This window comes from Gopherus flavomarginatus, chromosome 4, assembly GCF_025201925.1.
Source record: "Gopherus flavomarginatus isolate rGopFla2 chromosome 4, rGopFla2.mat.asm, whole genome shotgun sequence".
In the NCBI taxonomy this organism is placed as follows: Eukaryota; Metazoa; Chordata; order Testudines; family Testudinidae; genus Gopherus; species Gopherus flavomarginatus.
In genome coordinates, this window is record NC_066620.1 from 56,620,638 (window position 1) to 56,641,789 (window position 21,152).

Genomic DNA, 21,152 nt, shown 5'->3' on the forward strand with positions numbered 1-21,152 from the left:
AGATAGTAGTAATGTATTAAACTCTACCCCACCCACCAATGTAGAGTGGGTTTTTTTTTCCGTTTTTTTTCCTGGATGGTCCTCTGAACTCCTGAGACCCAGGTATTGGAAAACCATTCCCAGAGACTGTTATCAGTGGTTCACAGTTATGCTGAAAGGACATAACAAGTGGGGTCCCGCAGAGATCAGTTCTGGGTCCAGTTCTATTCAATATCTTCATCAGTGATGTAGATAATGGCATACAGAGCACACTTATAAAGTTTGCGGATGATACCAAGTTGGGAGGGGTTGCAAGTGCTTTGGAGGATAGGATTAAAATTCAAAATGATCTGGACAAACTGGAGAAATGGCCTGACGTAAATAGGGTGAAATTCAATAAGGATAAATGCAAAGTACTCCACTTAGGAAGAAGCAATCAGTTGTACACATACAAAATGGGAAATGACTACCTAGAAGGGAGGGAGTACTGCGGAAAGGGATTTGGGAGTCATAGTGGACCTCAAACCAAATATAAGTCAATGGTGTGATGCTGTTGCAAAAAAGTCAACATATTCCTGGGGTGTATTAGCAGGAGTGTTGTAAGCAACATGCGAAAAGTAATTCTTCCACTCTACTCCGTGCTGATTAGCCCTCGACTGGAGTATTGTGTCCAGTTCTGGGCGCCACATTTCAGAAAGGATGTGGACAAATTGGAGAGAGTCCAGAGAAGAGCAACAAAAGTGATTAAAGGTCTAGAAAACATGACCTCTGAGGGAAGATTGAAAAAACTGGATTTGTTTAGTTTGGAAAAGAGAAAACTGATAGGGGACATGATAACAGTTTTCAAGTATGTAAAAGGTTGTTACAAGGGGGAGGAAGAAAATTTTTTTTTCTTAACCTCTGAGGATAAGACAAGAAGCAGTGGGCTTAAATTGCAGCAAGGAAGGTTTAAGTTGGACATTAGCAAAAAAACTTCCTAACTGTAAGAGTGGTTAAGCACTGGATTAAATTGCCTAGGGAGGCTGTAGAATCTCCATCATTGGAGATTGTTAAGAACTGGTGTCAAGGCTGATTCCCCACTCTAGCACTTCGAGTGCAAAAGGTGAGGACACACAAGGATTCTAAAAATTAATACTGGCCGCTCCAGGCTTGTATTAAACTCCCAAGGTTACAGCTTCTCTCTGACGTTGGATTGGTAGATGCTGCCACCACCCAAGTGCAGAACCCCTTTGAGAGACCAGGAAGGCGCACTTGAGAATTCCTTCCCATAGGGTACCCTCAGTCCCTTTAACCCCCCACGTTTGGGGAAGAGCTGAAAAAAGAGGAAAAAAAAGAAATCAGCTGTTCCTACCAGCTAATTAAACAACATGTGCACAAACCTATTAAGACACAAAGATCCAATTCTGTTCCTAAAAAAGGTAAATTTTATTAATAAAAAAAGGAAGAAAATACATCTAGGAAGTTAAGTATTTGCTATATTAAAAAAAAAAAACACTACAAGGATTAAGCATCAAGAATAGCTTTCTTGAGGTCCAGCTTAAAGGTTACAAGCAAAACAAAACCACCTGGAGTTAGTACAGAGGAATCCACAAGCCATAACAAAATAAAAGGAATAAATGTAATCGCATCTTCCTAGATATTTCCTGATCTACTTACATATTTGGAGTTTTTAAATTAGTAGTTTTGAGGTCTGATATTGATGATTTTTTCATACCTGTCCCAAGTTCTTACAGCATAGCTCTGTCCTGTCCACCTCTCCCCAGAGAACCACCACAGACAAACAAAAGAGGAGTCTTGTCTAAATTTAAAAAAGTTCTAGCCTTCCCATTGGCTCTCTTGGCCAGGTGCCCACTCACCTCTTTTTACCTATGCATAGCAGTGAGACTTTTTAACTCTTTACAGGTAGAGCAATTAGAGAATAGCTACTAAGAAGGATTTTATAGCTACTGGCTGGCTGGATGTCCATAACAGGGAGTTCCCTCCCCCCTTTCATTTATCACAACAGGTTAGACAAACACTTGTCAGGAATGGTCTAGACTTAGTCCTGCCACAAGTGCAGGGGACTGGTCTAGATGACCTCTCATGGTCCTTTCCAGTTCTGTGATTCCCCCGCTTTTCTGTTGCTTGTTCCTTCAAGGATCCACATTGTGACTAATCTAGTTCCAATCAAATAGGGGCCTCTTCTGGAGCCAAAAAATAGCACTTCTGAATCAGGCAGCAGATTAGTATTTAGCATCAGAAGAGTACACTGGAAAATAAGATTCCTGCCTTGCTCCTGACCTGTTATAGCTGCAGAACATTGTCAAGCACTCCCAGTGGTTTAGTTGAGCAAGTTCAAAATGATTTATACCTTTATGTTTTTAAACCCTGTAATAATTTTTTTATTCCATTAGATATATTGGCAAAGAGTGATCTGTCTGGAGAGGTACTAGTGTAAGGCTTATTGTAAATCTGTAAATAAAGGGACTGAATGCGAGCATGTTATCAATAAAAGATAAAGAGTGTTTGTATAACAGCATGAAAATACATTTAAACTTAAATAACTTCCAAATTGAATTATTTTTCCAGCACAGCAGTTACAGACCAATCAATGCTAAGTCTGCTTGCAGTAACCTCATGGTCTGCTGGTAAATAAAAATTAGTGACGACAAAACACATTAAATCAGAGTCAGAATTTCAGATATCTGACTGAAAGTAGCGAGCCTGGTCTTAAAGCTAATGCTCCTTCCATATAGTAGTTTACATTCTTGGGCATGTGTGATTAACAGCATCTCTCAGAACCATATGTGTTGCATGTTATGTGTTCTGCAATATCTAGGCAAAGTAGGGTGAGGTAATCCTTTATATTTTTAGAGTGGCATTCTGTTGTAGGGGGAAGAACTTTAGCTCTGAGATTCACTAACATGGGTTTTAAAGTCCTACCTGTCACTTACCTACCCTGCTGTAAATTTTCTGCAAAGAGTCTGTTTGTCTTTCCTTTAACCCTTAATGCTGTTTTAACTGATTTTTAAAAATAACTTGTTGGCTTTTTGTTCTTGCTAAGGATAGCTGTGTTACCTTCAGGCACCTTCATTTCAATCCAGGCTTGACCAAATCTATGGCAGTTTGAGGTGCAGCAGGGTACATTTCACTATCCTCTCAGAACTCTGCACCTTGGTGGGAAAGGCTCCCAGCAGTAAGCATTGGAAGTACAATGCATCATTCTGCCTCTCCTTCTCCAACTTAATCTAACTCTAAGAATTATTATAACAATCTTAGATTCATCAGATGATGAAAAATGACTTATTTCAAGGGTGCTTATGGAGAAGACCATTTGGTTTTGTAATGTACCCAGGAAAGTTCAGCTTAGATGCAACGTCTGGCTGTCAGCTTAGTTTCTAGCCCTCTTGTTTGAAGCACAAAGAATTGAAATGACTTCTCCTTGTCTGAATGAAGAAATAATTAGATAAGGATGGGTAGAGCAGAATGTGTCTAATTCATTGCTCGGTTATGACTTGTAGGAATACTACCAAAACAAAAACACAAAAAAAAAAGTTGTGGAACTAATATGATGTTTGTAACCATTACATTGTTCACTCTACTTGTGTGGTTGATCCCTTTCCCCTGTCCGTTGTCTCTTTAGATGGTCATTTTTTTAGGGTAAGGACTGTCGCTTATTCTATAGGCATACAGTAAGCTAGGACAGTGGAGCCCTGTTCTTAACTGACCCCTAGGCACCATTGCAATAAACATAAGTAACAGAAGTTGGGTGCTGTTGAGTAATTCTCTGAACTAAAAATGGATCCTATCAATATAATGGTTTAACTTTCTTTCGTCTGTGGGTGTGCAGAATGTTTTTATTGAAAGTTTTACAAAGCCTAGTGTTGTTAAAAGAAACTGCTGGTGTGGATATTAAAAAATAGTGATTTTTTTGTTGTGACTTAAACATTCCTGTGCAGTGTCTACAGATATTTCAGTATTGGATTAGTGCACTAGATTCAAAAAGTGAAACTGACCATAAACAAAAATGAATGTGAAGAAGAGTTCATTCAATGAAATTAAAGGTAACAAACCTAAAACTGGTAAAAGGAAATACTCCCCCCTCCCTCCCACAAAGCACAGTAAAACTTTGGAACTAATTGCCACTAGGCATCACTGAAGCCAACAGCTTAACAGTGTTTAAAAAAGGATGAGATGCTTGTATGGATAATGAGAACACCCACAGTTACATTTGTATTTATTGTAAGAGACAAACTCTTCAAGGCTTAAAGCACTAAGTGATGGGAGTTAGGAGGAAAGTCCCCCTATGGCTAAGGGAGCCATTATGGTGGTGGCTGCTATTGGAGACAGGGTATCAGAGTAGATGTGATTAGATGTCATATGGCAATCCCCATGCTCCTGTGAAACTGTACAGTCTGTTTTTACTGTACAAATGGAGTGAAATGGAAACCAAACTGAGAATATGGTGAAAAATAAACTAGATTTTAATATTCACTTTTAATCATTTAAGGTGTTGTAAGAAAATGTTTTTTTAAATGAGATTTTTAAGCAGACAATATCAGTTTTCAAATGGATGTTTCATTTTTATAAAAATTTAAATAAAACAAAAAAAAAGTACTAAGTCTTTATTACTTTATTTAGCTGTTAGGAATATGTCTTAAAATGTGTTTTTGAAAGGAGCAAAACAAAAACATAATTATTTGCTAGACTGCTCATAAGAAAGTACCATTTAAGATATTTATTTAAACAATATCCATGAAGGGTCATTCATTCTGAGGAATAGTTCATTTCCAGACTCTAAATATTACTGGAGGATGAATGGAAAGATCTCTTTCTAAGATCTGGCATTGAGCCACTACAAAAAATAAATAATGTTAGCTCGCTTTGAAGTTGTAATCTCAAGGGCAACATGCCAACAATGCCACATCAAGAGACCTTAAAGAGTAAAAACATTAACAGTTTGTTTACATCTCTGAAAAATGAAAGAACATTAATATAGCATCAGAAAAGTTAAAGAAGAAATAGGTGCAGTGAATCCTTTCCTTACCAAGAGAGAGCTAGAACAAGTGTAAAGGGGTTTTAACTTCCATCTCTGTGGACAGCACTGTCCAGTTGTTAGAGGAAAAGATTCTGGGCCAGATTCTCAGCCTTGCTGAGATGCTTTGCGTTGCTCCAGTAGCACAAAGCAGCTGTAAAGAACTGGCCTGAGTAGCAAACTGAGGAATCTGCAAGTGGTGTAAAGCTAGTATAGTTGGCTCAATACCATCTCCTTCTGGCTCCCACCACCCAGCACAGGAGCATGAGGTGGCAGGGGGGTGTATGCTGTGCTCTAGCAATCTGTCACTAACATAATGGTGTTTTGGAGGCCATTACAGGTTAGAACAGCTCTGTGTCACTTTGCCCTGTTTCCCTGTCCTCAGGTGCAACAGTCAAGCAAAGTGCAGGATCGGGGCCTCTTGTGTTCTTATATACCACAGTGATTGGGTTGGCCTTTGCGACTGGAGAGATTACCGCTTCCTTTATAACCAGTACCTCCCATGAGAGCCACATTTAACTGACACCATGACCCTTTTGACCAATAGGGGAAGACCTGTGAAGTGAATAGAACTTTCACAGGTGCTGAATGTGCTTTATGGAACTCATTACCAGATAAGATCAGAATAACCTCTTACCTCAATGCGTTTGGAATGAATTGCAAAACAAATGTCTTTGAATTGGCTTTTCCATAGCAAGTTCTGCGTGTGCTCTTGCGCAGACACAAAATTCACCCACACAATTAAAAAAAGTCTAGCTATTTAAGGTTTTTAGCCCCACAGGTGGAGATGGGAGAGGAGGAGAGAGAGAGACTTTGTTTTAAACATTTGTGAGGCATTTGGTTACTATTGTGATGGGGCCCTACAGATTCCTAGACAGTGCAGAATAGAACCCATATCTGAGTTGTGGTATGACCTGGCGTAAGTAACTTCATTTCTCTGTGCCTCAGTTTCACCATCTATTAAATAGTGATGATATTTACTAGCCTCTGCCAAGTGCTTTGCAATTTTTAAATGGCCCTTCAGTTCTGACATGCAGCACCACTGCTATGTTATTCCTAAACTGGTTGCTCTTGAAGAAAGGCTACTAAAATGTTTTGTGCTGGATGATTTTTATGGGGACTAACTTCCAGTCTGAAACTCTGAAACTGGCATGTAATCCAGGGTTTGTGGGCAAACCTGGGGAGAATCTGGGTTAGGACTTTGAAGAGTGTGGCTAAGAGAAATTAGTACTTTCTCAGAGGATACAGAGGTATTTATGGAATTCTGACTGAAACTGGTCAGCTGATTCAATCCTTAACTTGCCTTTAATTTCCATTTTCTAGGCTGAGAGGGTTTCTGAGGAATTTGAGAGCAATTTGAAAAGTTGCAACATTTGCATGTGCACCCCGTGCATCATTAAAACTTCTGGATGTATGCACAAAAGTATCTGATTTTTCTCCAAATGCTGTTTTTATGGGTGCCAATTGTGCTAGTGCAATTTATATGCCAGACTTTGCAAAATTGACCCCAGAAGCTTAACAACATCTCCTGCCTTACAATAATTTTAAAATTGACATCAGTCAATTTTAGCCCTTAGGTAACTGGGTGAACTCCCTTAACTTAGATGCTACAGTTCTTGTTTAGCTTCATGGATGAATTTGGCCCAGCATTTTCAGTGAATATTTTATTTATCCCCTAGAGCAATTTCAGAGCATCAAATTACTCTGTGCAACAACAGCAACAACTACAGCAAAAACCTTTCCAGCACTGGAGAGAGTATGGAATAGTATGTGTCATAAATAATGTCTGCCATACAGAACAGTTTTGAAATAATTAATATTTTAACAATAATTCCTCAAGCATGATGGGTCTTTCAAATGTGACGTACTTTAAAAACAACAGCAACAAAACCCAAACCTCTGCACATACATTTCTTGTATTTAAAAGGCCACTCAGAAACATTAATATTAAGGTGAAACTGGTTTGGGGTCTTTTGTTTTTTTTACTTGAGGCACAAAACAGTTTAAAGATGTTCCAAATGGAATTGTTTAATATTTTAAGTATTCTATGTCTACTGCTCTTAAAAAAGTACAACCAGCCTGAAGCAATGATTATGGGATTAAGAAAAGGTGAAACCAGGGTGGCTTTGGTTTGGCAAAATTTCATCACTTGGGGAGGTGTTTTGGATCCTGGAGTCTATGTACTTTTTTTCTTTTGAAGGGTCCACAAGAAAGCAAAGGGGAGGCCTTCTGAACACTTCAACCTCAGTCTACCTTTTACACTGATGAAGTCTGTGAGGGAGTATAGTAAATGTAAACTATCTTTTCTCCCAGCAGCATTCAAGTATGCAAAATTGTCTGCTTCTGTGTTCTTCACTAGTTTAGTATGCTAAAATGAGGTATGGGACTGTGCAAGAATCTGAAGCCTTGATATATATATTCTGTGAATTTTCAGAGAGAGGCTGGGAGATTCAAGTGACTAATAATATTTTTCTACAAGGCAATAGTGACCAAAAGTTACAGCAATCTGATAATATAGCCATGGTATCTACCATGTTATAATATGGTTGGGCCACAGCATAGATAGGCTTCTAGCCACTTACATTAATTTTGAAAGTGGGTCTTAGTGCTTGTCTACACTACCGCGCGGGGTTGATCTAAAGTACGCAACTTCAGCTATATGAATAGCGTAGCTGAAGTCGACATACTCAGATCTACTTACCGTGGTGTCTTCGTTGCTGATACTCTCCCGTCGACTCCACTTGTGCTCCTCGTTCTGGTAGAGTACCAGAGTCAACAGGAGAGCGTTCAGCTATAAATCGACCCCCTCTGGATCTATCTCTGCCTGCCAATCCGGCGGGTAGTGTAGACAAGCCCTTAGGCTCCTAAATTACTTAAGCTCTTTTGAAAATTTTATGTGACATGCCTCAGTCAGTTAACGACAGGGTTGTGCTTTTCTCTTGCAGTTGCAGTCGTTATGTTTCTTGAAATATTCCTGACACTGGCCTTGGGGATCATCATCTATCTGTTCCTTACCAGAAAGAAGGAGGAGACGCTACCCATTGAAGAGGGATGGTGGGGCAAAGGGCAGAAACCTGACTCTGAAGAAGATACAACTGTTCGTCCATTTAAGGTGGAAACCACAGAAGAAGAGCTGAATGTAAGGAAACATCTCTCCTAGGGAGAGAAGAGTATGAAATGGCAGAATAAATGTGTGATTTGTTTTGGAGCGATTTTTAAATTAAATGAGTAACTAAATTTATAGAAGTGAAATAGAACTATTGAAATTGAGGCGTGATGCACAAATCTGAATAGCAAGGGACTTTCCCTTGCTCTCAAAAAGTAGTAGTGATAAATAGACTTCTGTATCCCAATGTTTTGTTTTGTTCCCAGCTGACTGCTATCATGTTAGCATATGAGCCTACTTTGTGGGCAGGGCTGGCTTCAGGCCCCAGCACGCCAAGCGCATGCTTGGGGTGGCATGCCGCGGAGGGCGCTCTGCCGATTGCCGGGAGGGTGGCAGGCAGCTCCAGTGGACCTCCCGCAGGCGTGCCTGCAGAGGGTCTGCTGGTCCCGCGGCTCCGGTGGAGCATCCGCAGGCATTCCTGTGGGAGGTCCACCGGAGCCGCGGGACCACCGGACGCTCCGCAGGGAAGCCAGCGGGAGATCCATCGGAGCTGCGGGACCGGCGAGCAGCAGAGCGCCCCCCGCAGCGTGCCGCCATGCTTGGGGCGGCGAAATTGCTAGAGCCGGCCCTATTTGTGGGGTCTGATAATTCCAGAAAATGTAGCACATAAAAGCGGAATTTGTTTTTTGTGATCATTCAACTCTGTGCTACTGTATTTGCCCCTCCTTCTGACTGATTATTGAGGCTCTAGATTATAAAAGACTGATTGGGAAAATGTCTTTAATTTACTCATTTCAGAAGCAGATAATTTCTCACCTTCTTGAGTGCCACTTGGCTGCAAGTAAAGAACAGCACAGCTCTTGACAATGTTAGTTAAAGCCTTTTATAGGATGACTGACCCGCCTTGGCATTAAAACACTGATACCATGGTAATAAATACAGTGAAAATATGTAGGTGGTGGAATCTTGCAAGTGATAGAGATTTTGTTTTTACATGTACATGTTTGTACATATTTGGGAAAGTTGCAGCTTTATAGAGCTGCTTGGAGTGATTATTCAAATATTATGCACAAAATGGGATTGTCCCTATAGTTCCTTATAACAAGTTTCCATTTCTTTTATTGGTCATGTCTTCTATAACTCTTATCTTCTTCCACTTCTGGGTTTAAATAGAAGGTGGCCTCTTAAATGTTCTCTTCCGTTGCATGGTAAAATTGTGGGTAGCTGCTTTCTTGAGGGTTGTCTCTAAATTAAATACAGTTTTGTTTTATATAAAAGCTATTGTAAAATAACAACCCAGCAGCAATAAACGATTTTGGTTGGGCATAAATAAGCCTTGTCTAGACTAGGATTTAAAGTAGCACGTTAGATTTAAAGTTAGCATGTTAGCTAACACATTTTATATAAATGTAGGCTAGACAAGTCACTTTACCTTCAACACCTGTTAAAGCCTAGAGAAAGTCTGGACTTATACTTGGCCAGTTTAGTACATGCTAAAGTATACACTGCCTTGTCTTCCCTAGACTTTTAAAAAATAGTTTAGCTAAGATCACAACTTCAAATCCTTGTCCAGGCAAAACCTAACCTTCCTGTGAAGGTGTGCGTGTAACTCCTGTTAGCTGCAATAGGAGTTATCCATGTACATTGACATCAGAAAATACTTCCCAGGTCAAAACCCCTATAATTGCAAGTATGAGAAGTCTCTTGCTTCTTACAGGCTGCTTGTCTCTGCTGTGTGATTATTAGCTGACTGTAGCCTGTCTGCAGCATTCCACATGAGCCCTGAATCCACTTTAAGAGGGTCACTTTTGTAGACTCGACAAATCCACCAAAATAAATTTGCAGGGAAAATATCCAGCTCACTGGCTGAGGGGAGCAAGAGAAAGGGATTTGTTGGAGTTCCATGTGTGGAGGGATTGGAGGATTGGGCTCCAACAGTGGGATTTTCCCAACTACCTAAATAACATGGTGCACAAGTACCATTGGAAGGAAATGGGACTTGTATTCCTAAGTCACTTAAGGTGGTTTTGAAAATCCCACCCTAAAGCACCTTATTCAGTACCCAAATAAATGGAAGAGGGAAGGTATCCTCATAACACAATGAAAGTGAGCACTGTAAAGAAGACTCTGATATCCTGCCCATCGGATGCTAGAAAAAGACTGTTCTCTCCCCCTGTGGTCTGACTGAACAAGGACAGCCAAGACAGTGTGACGGGTATGCTACAGTCAGGAGAGAAAGGGCAGGGCTTTAACAAGGGGAGAGGGCATTGACAGGGGCTCTGTAAGTACATCAGCAAAGCAGTAAATTACGCAAGTATCACAGGAGGTTTTATTTTCACTATTTTGCTTGGCAATAAACCAGGAAACGTGCCAAGTAAAACACATAAGAGAATCTGTAGCATCTTTATCTTGTCATCCTTCCTCTTTTCTTTTCCCTTCAACCTCTTTCTCTTCTTGTTTTACTCTAGGATTTATTTAGAAGACTGGATCAGGCTCGATTCACTGAACCCCTGGAGAACAGTTGCTTCCAGTATGGATTTAACTCCGTTTATCTCCGGAAGGTCGTCTCCTACTGGAGAAATCAATTCAGCTGGAAGAAGCAAGTGGAAGTTCTCAACAAATTCCCACAATTCAAAACTAAGATTGAGGGTGCGTGGCTCTGCCCTAAAAAAAGCATGTGATAGAATTTAACTATCACATCTAGCCTGCTGGAATCATTCCAGTGCCATTTAAAACTGGCCAGTTATAAAGTCTGTTTCTGAGAGGTTTTTAAAATGAAAATTCTAGCAGATACTGATGCATAGTGATGCTGATTGGTGCTGTTGTTAACAAATCTTTCCCATTGGGAGGTTCTGATGCCATGAAATAAAAATACTTTAGTCTCTTGAGCAGTCTCGCTAAGATCGGAGTGCTGCACATGAGTAAAGTTTGCAGGATCAGGCTTTGCATTTCAGTACAGGACTGCTATAAACTACTTAGTACCAGTAGTTTGGTGCATCCATGACCATTAGGAGGAGTGACACCAAGAAACCCAAATCCTGGTGCTAAGGTTAAACCCCAAGAGTGACTGCATCTGCAGTGAGAAGTATAGGGATGTCTCCCACCATGGTTGTAACATTGGTACTAGCTGTGGTGGGAGCAGTAGTGTTGACTGACTGCTCAGAGATTTACCACTGTGTAATGTAAGCTTACCTCTGAGTAGGTCTGGGTGCCACAGTGGTAAAAATGCTTGTGGCCAGGCTGTACAAGCTAGTATCAGTGAAACTGCGCCACTGCTACAGCAATGGTGAGAAATTTCCCTAAATGTTTCAGTTTAAACAATGGCAAAGAGTGTCAGATGGAGTCCTCTGATGCATGCACAGATTTTCTGTTGAAGTCACTGGGAGCCAAGTACAAGTGTCTTAACACAGAATTTGACTGTAAGACTTTTAAAATACTGATTTGTTCTCACGCCTGCAAAATATCAAAATCATCCATTGTATCATCCACAGATTCCTTACCTTCTTTCTCTGTCCTGTTTTATCCTATGTACTTGCCCAGCCACCATCAGTACCCATAGGTTCTATATCTCAGTAACCCGCTGTAGGACTAAGGCCTAGATGTGACTCCTTATGGTGGATCCCATCAGATTTTCTGCAGTGCAAATTCAGGTGATCCCTTCCCTATAACAACTGCTCAGTCTGCCTCCACTGCACCCTCTGTCAGCCTAGGAACAGAGAACCATGTTTCCCTTCGTAGCAATTTAATGTGCTTCTGGCACTTGGTGACCAGGCTAGCTTATTCTATTTATTGTTTATTTAAAATACTGTACATCAAAGGGACCTCTTGAAAGTGACTGGGGAGACTTTGACATGTACCAGTTATTGCCTAATGGAAGCTTTGAAATGCTTGAAGCAGAGTAATGCTTTATATGTTTGTGTGCTTTTTGAGTACAAGGTGTAGATTCAGGGCAAAGCAGACAATTGTCCCATATTAAGAAATCTATGGAAGCAAAATTCAAGCTTAAGATTATGCCTTTTTTTAATTTGAACCCATAAATGCATGTTGTTAGAAATGGAGCAACTGACCCTAAGAGGCATTCTGGGTTTGTCACACTGAGACAGTGCTGTTCAGTGGCTAGAACTTGGTGCCATTATTTAAGCACTGACAGTGTACATTTATCTTGTGTAGCATCCAGCAAAGCGACGCTACCTTAAAAAAGACTTGCAGTTTAAAAGATAGACTTGAAGAAGACCAGGACAGGATATCCTGGGCAATGCACTGGAAGGAATAATTTTCATATTAATAATTGTTATTAAAATGGTCAGGAGAGCATGATTTAAAAAAAAAGTTCAAAAGTGTAGAAATTCAGACTTCTGGGTTCCATTCCTGCCACTGACTCATTGTCTGATTTTTGATGAATTACTTAACTTCTGTGCTTCATTTTGCTGATCTGTTGGAAATAATATTTGCCTTCCTCAGCTGGCTGTTGTGAGACTTAATTGGCATTTGTAAAGCACTTTGAGATCCTTAGATAAAAGGATTCATAGCTGTGCAGAGTGTTGTTTATAATAATTATGGTTTTTGCAATCACCAGAAATACTTTATGAACCGATTTATTCATAACCCTCAGTTCTCTGTGATTGATCTCAGAAGCCTTTTTGTGTGTGTTTGTGTATGTTTGCATATTTTATTTATTTATTCATTTATTTTTACAGGCCTTGATGTCCATTTTGTTCATGTAAAGCCTCCCAGCTTGCCTGAGGGCCGCTCTGCAAAGCCATTATTAATGGTTCATGGTTGGCCTGGCTCAGTTTATGAGTTTTACAAAATTATCCCTCTCTTGACGGACCCTGCTAGCCATGGTCTGAGTGATGAACATATTTTTGAAGTCATTTGCCCATCAATCCCTGGCTATGGCTTCTCGGAAGCATCACACAAAAAAGGTATATTGTGAGTGGAATAGAAACTATACCAATACAGCAGATAGCCTCCTTGTGGTAAAGTAATCCTTAGTGCTGATACTTTGATGCTCTGTGCAGAGTAGGAGATAATATGTTAATAATGAAGTTAAATAATATATTATATTGTATATAAGGCACTTTTATGTGATGTGGAGAAATTGGTGTGGTTTTAAAATGACAGTTTTAGGGCAATGTATCAATATTTATTTAAAAGAGAATGAGGTTACAAAACTTAATATGAAGAGAAACCTCATGATGTAAATGAAAAACACAAACAATACCTCTCCCTCCGCAAATGGTGGGTTTTTTTAGTTGTAAGTGTTCCATCTAGTATCTTTAGTCAGGCTGAGTTCAGAACAAAAAGTAAGCAAACAGCATAAATGGTGAAACGTAAATCTAAGGCAGTTAAAGGATAATGCAACTGAGAAATTATTTTTAAATATATTTTGTTAATGTCACTTCAAACAAATGTGGAAACAAGATACTATTTTTAATGTGCTTCCATATCCTAAAGATCAGAATAACACTTGGATGAGGAAAGCAGAGTTAAATGACTGCATGTTAGGTCAGGGCCATGAAGCCTCTGAGGTGGGGAATAAGGGCAGAAAAGCCAGTCCTTATCAGTTCTATCTGTTGAAGCAGCTTGTCTGCTGTGCTGTGTAACGGGGTGCTGTCATTTATCAAACAGAGTGCACAGTGTTAATTCATCCAGTGGTCTTGGGGAGGAGGCAGGAGGAAAGGGAAGTTTGTTTGGTCTTCGAAAGCTGGGCAGCTTCTCCGATAATGTATATGTGATTTATTTTAGCACCAAGTTTGTGGACTGACACAGTGTGTGTATTCTGGAAATGACCCAGGGCATGGCAGCGGAGCATTGTATCACCACTGAGGCTTGAAGTTTCCAGCTCTGGCTAACCTGAAGTTTTCTCCTCCTTGTGGGAATACATTGCAGTGGCAGCGCTCAAGAATACCTGCTAGGGCTAGTTTAGAGCAGTGTTATAGTCTCTAGGGAGACCACCAACCCTGTGGTACAGCATGTGTATGAGGAAGGGTGGCAATTAGGAAATGGGTTGGATTCTCTCCCCCTTGGCTTCTGGTCAGTGGCCAAGAGCCTCTCTAGTCCTTGCCTTAATGAAGTGAAGGGAGCCCCTGTGGAGCGCTCTGTCATGGGGGAGGAGAGAAAGGTAGGCAAGGGAAAGCTGCTGTTCACCTCGTAGGGCTTTGACAGCAACACTAAAATATTACTGCCTATACAGCTTGGTAGTTGGTAACTGTTAGTCAATAACACTTGGTGCCTTTTTCTTTTCACAGGCTTTAATTCTGTGAGTGCTGCCTGCATATTTTATAAATTGATGCTCAGGCTGGGATTCCATGAATTCTATGCTCAGGGCGGTGACTGGGGCTCGCTGATCTGTACCAACCTGGCCCAGATAGCTCCCGCGTGAGTATCCTTTAAATAGTACATTTCATGCTCATGCATGTGAGGGTCTCCTGATTTGCCTTTACCTGGGCAGTGTGTAATTTTCCCCTCTGGATTGCTCTGCACACAGTCCTGACCTGATCACGATTTCTGTTCAGGTCCTGGGCTTCTCTCAAATAGAGATGGCCAGTTGTGTGGTGCTTTTGGCATGGCCACAAATTAGGTCTAGCAAGGGACTCAGCATGTGCATTTGAACCCTTCTCACTGGAATTGAGTCTAGTGGACTGTACAATAAACATTGTCCCACTGAACTGTGAAACTGATCAAGCTGTGTACTCATCTTGCAGCTTGAACCCGGAAGGCTGGGATGGGGGTGACAGTGCCTTGAGCTACAACAGAACCCTATGATTGGAACTAGATAAAATGCATCTAATGCATTACATTTATGGATTTAAAATACTTATAATTTAGTTTCCAAATGTTATTTTTGTTAATTTGTATTTCTTATTGTGTTTAGCCACGTGAAAGGCCTTCACTTAAATATGGTTTCAATTATGAGCATGAGATTTACCCAGCTGCTGTCCATTCTGTTGGGACGTTATTTCCCAGGACTCTTTGGTTTCCAGGATGAAGATGTCAGGCGGATGTTTCCTTTCTTGAAAAAGGGACCCTATAGGATTTTGATGGAGTCTGGCTACGCTCACATACAGGCTACAAAGCCTGACACTGTTGGTAAAAAGATTTATTACTATAAAACTCCACAGCGCAGCAGGACTGGGATCCCACGGGTTCTGCAGGACCCGCTGCCATAATAGTGGGAGTGCGTAAAATATACTTTATTGCAAGCGGGATTGGGTGGACAAAAAAAAAACAGATGGCAGTAATTTGCAGGAAAACACTTAAAAACTTTTAATACTTAAATTTAAGCAAGGAGTAGAAAGAGATTTGATGTCTGTTATAACAGGAGTTAAAGTATTTTTTTACATGGTTTAAGCAAGTTTTGTTTTATTCTTTTAGCGATAAGAATTGTGTCTGAATTCCATTTATATATATAATATCTTAACCTGCTGTGTTTTGTTTTGTTTTTTAAGTAGCATGGGGGAATCTGTCTCACAGGATTTGCGGGATGTAAGTTTTTTGTGGGTGGGAGCAGTATAAAAATACAAGAAACAATACGGGAACAGGTGGAAGTGGGTAGTGCGGGGTGGGACAGGACTGGGATTAAAATAATAGTCCTGTGCAGGGCTCTGCTCCACACCACTCTGCACTCATTCTGTGATCACAGGGAAGACTACACTTGGAGCTATTCTGTTTTTGTTTTCTTAAATACAGAGTACATTTCAGAAAATGTGCAGAAAATCAGTGTTTGGGGAGGGGGGAATTCTTTAGGTTTGTGTTTCCAAAAGATATGCACCTATTCTGTGTATGCAGATAGCAGAGTTGTGCATGCATATCAAGTATTTCGGTGCACATGTGACCAGCTGTGCAGCTGACTGGCCCTTTGAATGCACAAATAAGTAACTTGCAAGTAAAAGTTGAGCGTGCAGTTGTGTGCCTGACCCTCTGTAAATGCTGTTGGCATGTTTTTCAGTTTATATATTATTTATACATATCCATTAAGACTTATCCACTTCTATTATGATGTTATGGGGTTGCACAGTCCATTCCTACCACCACATTCCTGATAAGGAGTGTTGTCGCTCAACAGAGAATGCATCAGATATTAAACTGATGCTACACCTAATGCTGAACACGGCCACCTTTATTATTACACCAATGGGTTCTTCCTCATAGACTATTTAATTCATTCAGATAGCTAGGCCACTTTGATAAATGTCCAGGCATTAAAAGTGGGAGACCTTAAGAGCTGCAGTGCTCACCCACAGTGGTACAGCTCTCAACAGGTGAGATTGAGACCTGCCCAGAATACCCTCTCCCCCACCAGCCCAGTAGTTAGGGCGTTCTCCTTGGAGATGAGAAACCCAAGTCCTTGTTCCACATCAAGCAGATGAATCCAGGACTCCCACGTCCTGAATGAGTGCTCTAACCACTGGGCTAAATGTTATAAGGCGCAGGAGGCAGCGTCTCCTCCTCTTGTATCTTTTGTGTGGATTAAAAATGTGCTCAAATCACATCTACGAGATCAGGCCCCAAAGGCAAGGTAAGTGGGAAATGCTTAGTTTGTGAATCCTGCTTGGGTTTAGGCATGAGTTAGGTGCCAAGCTGCTGGACACTTTCAGGACTTAGGCAGCTGAGCGCATGCTGAAATGTAGGCTCTTCTAAATTTAAGGCTCACCACCTTAGTGGTGGAAAATTAGGAGCCTACAGGGTTGGGCAGGAGCAGAACAGGGGTTTTGTGGATGCCAGTGGACTAAATGTTGGATTTAGGTGCTTGAAGTGGCAGTTAGATGCTTAAGTCTCCCTTGTGAATCCCACTCTAAATGTTTCCATTTAAAAGCTTTTGTAACTGAATGGGACAACTGACTCTAGAAGGTGGAATAAGATACTTTTTTAGTTTCCTTAGCTGTATTCAATTAAATTACATGAGACTGAGTGAAATATCGCTGTACTAAAAATTGTGCTGTAATGCTTTTTAAAAAAAATGTAGCCACAGAAATTATATTGAATAATAATAGCTGTTTTTTAAGAATGCTGCAGTATATAATCAAAATGGTTACATCAGACTAAGAGTCCACGGTGCCTGGAAAAAGTTCTGGCTTACTTTCAGATATATGTATATTTTTTTTAGAAAGTTACTAGTCACTAATTAAATTATTTTGTCCAATTAACTTTTTATGTTAAATGTAATTAATTTTTAAAAATATGTTTACAGAAAAAACAAACAACGATCTATGCATAAATTTCTCATAATACATTAATCATTTGCAACTATACCTTAGCTATACTTAAGTCACTAATTAAATTATGGTTAAGGATAGCTGATGGACTGACAGGTGACTGCAGTTGGCAGCTCTGCTCCTCCTGCTGTGGAGTTTGCTGGCTGAGAGTCTTGCTCCTACAAATCATCTATGATTTGTCAGAGTGGAACTTTCAGGCTGTGAATCATTGGTAATTTGATGGCTCAGGAGTTGCAGAGCTGGAGCCAGGGACATTACTGGTATTGTGGAGGTAGGGGAATATGGAGGGCTGGGGAGGGGCATGGCAGAGGCTAGATTGCCAGCTGGACACCAGTGAAGTTGTGGTAGGGAGCATTCCCGGGGGGAAGGATAATGTGTGTCCTGGATGGTACATGGTCAAGTGGGGAAACCAGTGCTCAGTAGGATGTCTGATGAAGAGGGTATGCTGCTGGGAGGGCATGACAGTGGCAAAGCAGGGATTCTCAGCCAGTGAACTGTGGGGGTTTGCAAGCTGAGTAAGCTGTCAGCTGACAGTGCACCATTTCTGCCATAGTATTTTATCCACATTGGCACTTAATTAAATGAGTTTGCATGGATTAGTGTTTATGCCTACAAATTCTTGGAGAAACATGCACTGATTATTGGTTCACTGAAGCACTTTGGGATGTGCATGGAAGTTGCATTTCAAGTGAGCATCAGAGAACAATGGTCCTTTACTCCAGCAGATGCCTCTAGTGGAGACAATGTCTCAGTTTTTCCCTTTGACAAATGGAGACACTTACCTACTCTGCCCACTTCACTATGGTGTTACAAGGATCACTGAATGCCTGTACAGTGAAATTGGAAAGTATGATGTTCAGGCTAAATACTATTATAACAACATTTGTAGCTTGCTTTTTAAGCCTCAGCCACCAGATGGTTAAAACTCTGCTAGCATTATCCATGTTTAAATAAAAGTTGTCGCTAACATAATTTCATCCATGACGCTTAAATGCACTCTGTGAGCATGGATGGGATTTTAAAAATGCTCATTCCTCATTTCAGTATCATCCTTTGGAAGCGAGAACTGGGCATGTGTGAAGCTGTGAAATGTCAGGATCCCTGTATCACAGAAAACTAGGAGAAACCCTTATGGCATGGCACCCAGTGCTAACATACTCTGACTTTGGGAGCAAAACCCTAGAAGCAGGTGTAAGTTCACTGTCCAAGCTATGTGCAAAAAATAAGAGCAGAAATGGCAAAAAGCAACCTCTAAAGCAATGGGTATTTATAATATAGAACACAACAGTATTCCCGAAAAAGAGTTTCTTCTGTTTGAGACAATGTGCTAAATCCTGCTTGTCTTCTCTTCATACAAGTAGCCCTTAGGGCAAGCAGAATTTGTCCCAGTAATGCTCTTAGTATTTGACAGTAGCTTCCAGTTAATAACGGAGGCAAATCTTACTTGGCACATAAAGCTTAATCTTATTAGCTTGCAGAGAGAGCCATTAGAAATACGACTCTTACATTTATTTTTAAATACATAACGGTATCTGAGTAATGCTGAGTCTATTACCATATTTAATTATTAGACAATAATAGGTTCTGACTTGTTCTCTTTATGATAGCTTAAAAAAAACCCCCACACCCTCACAAAGCTGTTCCAACAGCTGTAACTGTTCTGTACTATAATGGGGAACGTCTAATGTAGTTTGAGATTAATAGCAGGGTATGCTAGACTTATTTTTAATTTTTCTCCTCCTTTTCAGGCTGTAGCCTGAATGACTCTCCGGTAGGGCTGGCTGCATACATCTTGGAGAAATTTTCTACATGGACTGATCCTGAATTCCAGAAACTAGAGGATGGAGGTCTAGAAAGGTGGGAAAAACCTCTTCCTCTGACTCACCATCGGCCTCTTTCCCTATTCTAGAGGAGGTCACTCAGCCCAGACTTATGTTTAGATCACATTAGTCTCTCAAATAAAGCTCTGTTGGGGTAATTGGTTTACCTGCCATCCTGCAAGGAAACTTTATGGCCTCAATAGCACAAAATTACACTTGTGTTTCCAATCATAGAAAAGAGGCCAAAAGTGAATGGGCCTTGAAGACTGAACTACACCCTCACACCTATCCGTGATACTTCCAGGCCATGGTAGAGGTACACTGGCAGCATATGGAAGAAACTTGCCCTGCCATTGCCTACACAGTGTCTGTTTTATGGATAAGCAGAGGACTTTCATTTCTAGGGTTGTCATTCTGGCACCTCTCACTAGTACTAATATTACATTTAAAAAACAGCAAAGAAAATGTCAGGGAAGGTGGAGGGAGGAGAAATCTGTTTTATACCAGAGATTTTTTGCTCACAAAATATCATCTCTGATTCAATCTAATGCAAATCTTTGTCTCTTCACAGATTTATTTACTTTGTTAACCATTGTCACAAAAATGTATACTTACAGTTTGCTACTAATGGGTCAGTCTTGGCTTGGGGTGAGATTCCAAAGAAGCCCTAACATTTGCTGAACTACCTGGCTGAAGCTGAGCCAGAGTGCACATTAGAAAAAGACCAATGAAAATTATTTGAATATAATGTCTCCCCTATGACTGGTTTACTGTGGGGTATGAAACCTATATTCATAGCAAAGATTGGCTAAGTTTCTGTAGTTTTTTTAACTTAGTGTTTTATTGAAAACATATGTTAGTGTTTATGAAAATAAATGGCACAAGCTGCCCAGCATGCTCTTCTGGTCTCCTCATTCCCTGAAGGAATGATATAGGTGGTGCTAGTTCATGGCCTCTTTTGACAGTGTTATTGGAGCTGGGATATTTTTTGGAGTCTGTCTCCCTTGTAAGGATGTTAAAGTGTTAGGCTTTACATGTCTACATGAGCACTAAGTACTCAGGCTAGCAGGAAGGGGGAGTTCTAAAATGTTCGGGCTAGCAGGCCTGGGAAATGCTGAAATCCTTGGCTAGTAGGAATGGAGGTTTGGGGTGAGGAATTGTCAAGTCCCTTCTGAATTAGTGCGCTAGTACTGTCTTTCGTTAGCCATTTTTGCTTTAATTTTTATAATTTAACCAAAGTAAATAGCCAAAAAAATTTGAAATGATTCTTCCACCATAAACTAAACTGCATTCAACTCTCATGAGGCAATTTCTGTGCTGCCCTTTTCAGGAAGTACTCTCTGGATGACCTTCTCACTAACGTCATGCTCTATTGGGTGCCTGGCTGCATGGTTTCTGCAATGCGTTTCTACAAGGAGAATATCGGGAACGGGATTGGTACGCAGAAACATGAGAAGTAAGAGGCTTGAACTCACATGCGTGCTAGTGACACACTGTGGGTTAGTGAGTATTGTGGAGGGGAAGCTGCATCACAATATGTATTTTGTTCATTGCTTGGACAAGTCTACTTATTTACCTCTGCTGTATTTTCCAAATGTGCTGCAGTATGTTGCTCAGAAATAAGAGACTTCACTACAGCAACTCTACTGTTAAACTTCTGGTGAGAATGATCATGTTTGCACCTTAATCAAGCGAGAGAGAGAAAATGTGCGTGCAAACAGTTTGAGACCCTCGTTCAGCTAATGAATTAAACTGTATTTGCCAACTTGACTGAGTCTTGTAGTCAGCATTCTTACATAGCTTACACCCTTGGTCATCTAGTTTTGTTATCCTGCTTATATTGATTTGGGGTGAAGTTTTCACAAGAGTCTTAAATCCCACTTTAAAAAGTGTCTTAAGCATGTAGAAGTCTGTCTTATTGAAAGTCAGTGGTACTTAGGCTCTTAGGTGCTAAAGGGGAAGAGTTTCAAAGACCCGAGTGGGAATTAGGCATCTGATTCCCTTTGATTTTCAAT

At 40.5% G+C, this 21,152-nt stretch overlaps 1 protein-coding gene across 3 annotated transcripts in view; it reads left to right on the plus strand.

Annotated features, from left to right (window-relative positions):
- EPHX1 (epoxide hydrolase 1) overlaps window positions 1-21,152 on the plus strand; it is a 43,777-nt gene that overhangs the window by 18,973 nt on the left and 3,652 nt on the right. For all 3 annotated transcript variants that reach the window (XM_050948580.1, XM_050948581.1, XM_050948582.1), the window contains 7 exons: window positions 7,939-8,132; window positions 10,568-10,748; window positions 12,797-13,024; window positions 14,351-14,480; window positions 14,977-15,191; window positions 19,066-19,174; window positions 20,468-20,593. In XM_050948580.1, the coding sequence (XP_050804537.1) occupies window positions 7,950-8,132; window positions 10,568-10,748; window positions 12,797-13,024; window positions 14,351-14,480; window positions 14,977-15,191; window positions 19,066-19,174; window positions 20,468-20,593 (1,172 nt within the window). In that variant the 5' untranslated portion in view covers window positions 7,939-7,949. The remainder of the gene's footprint in view (window positions 1-7,938; window positions 8,133-10,567; window positions 10,749-12,796; window positions 13,025-14,350; window positions 14,481-14,976; window positions 15,192-19,065; window positions 19,175-20,467; window positions 20,594-21,152) is intronic.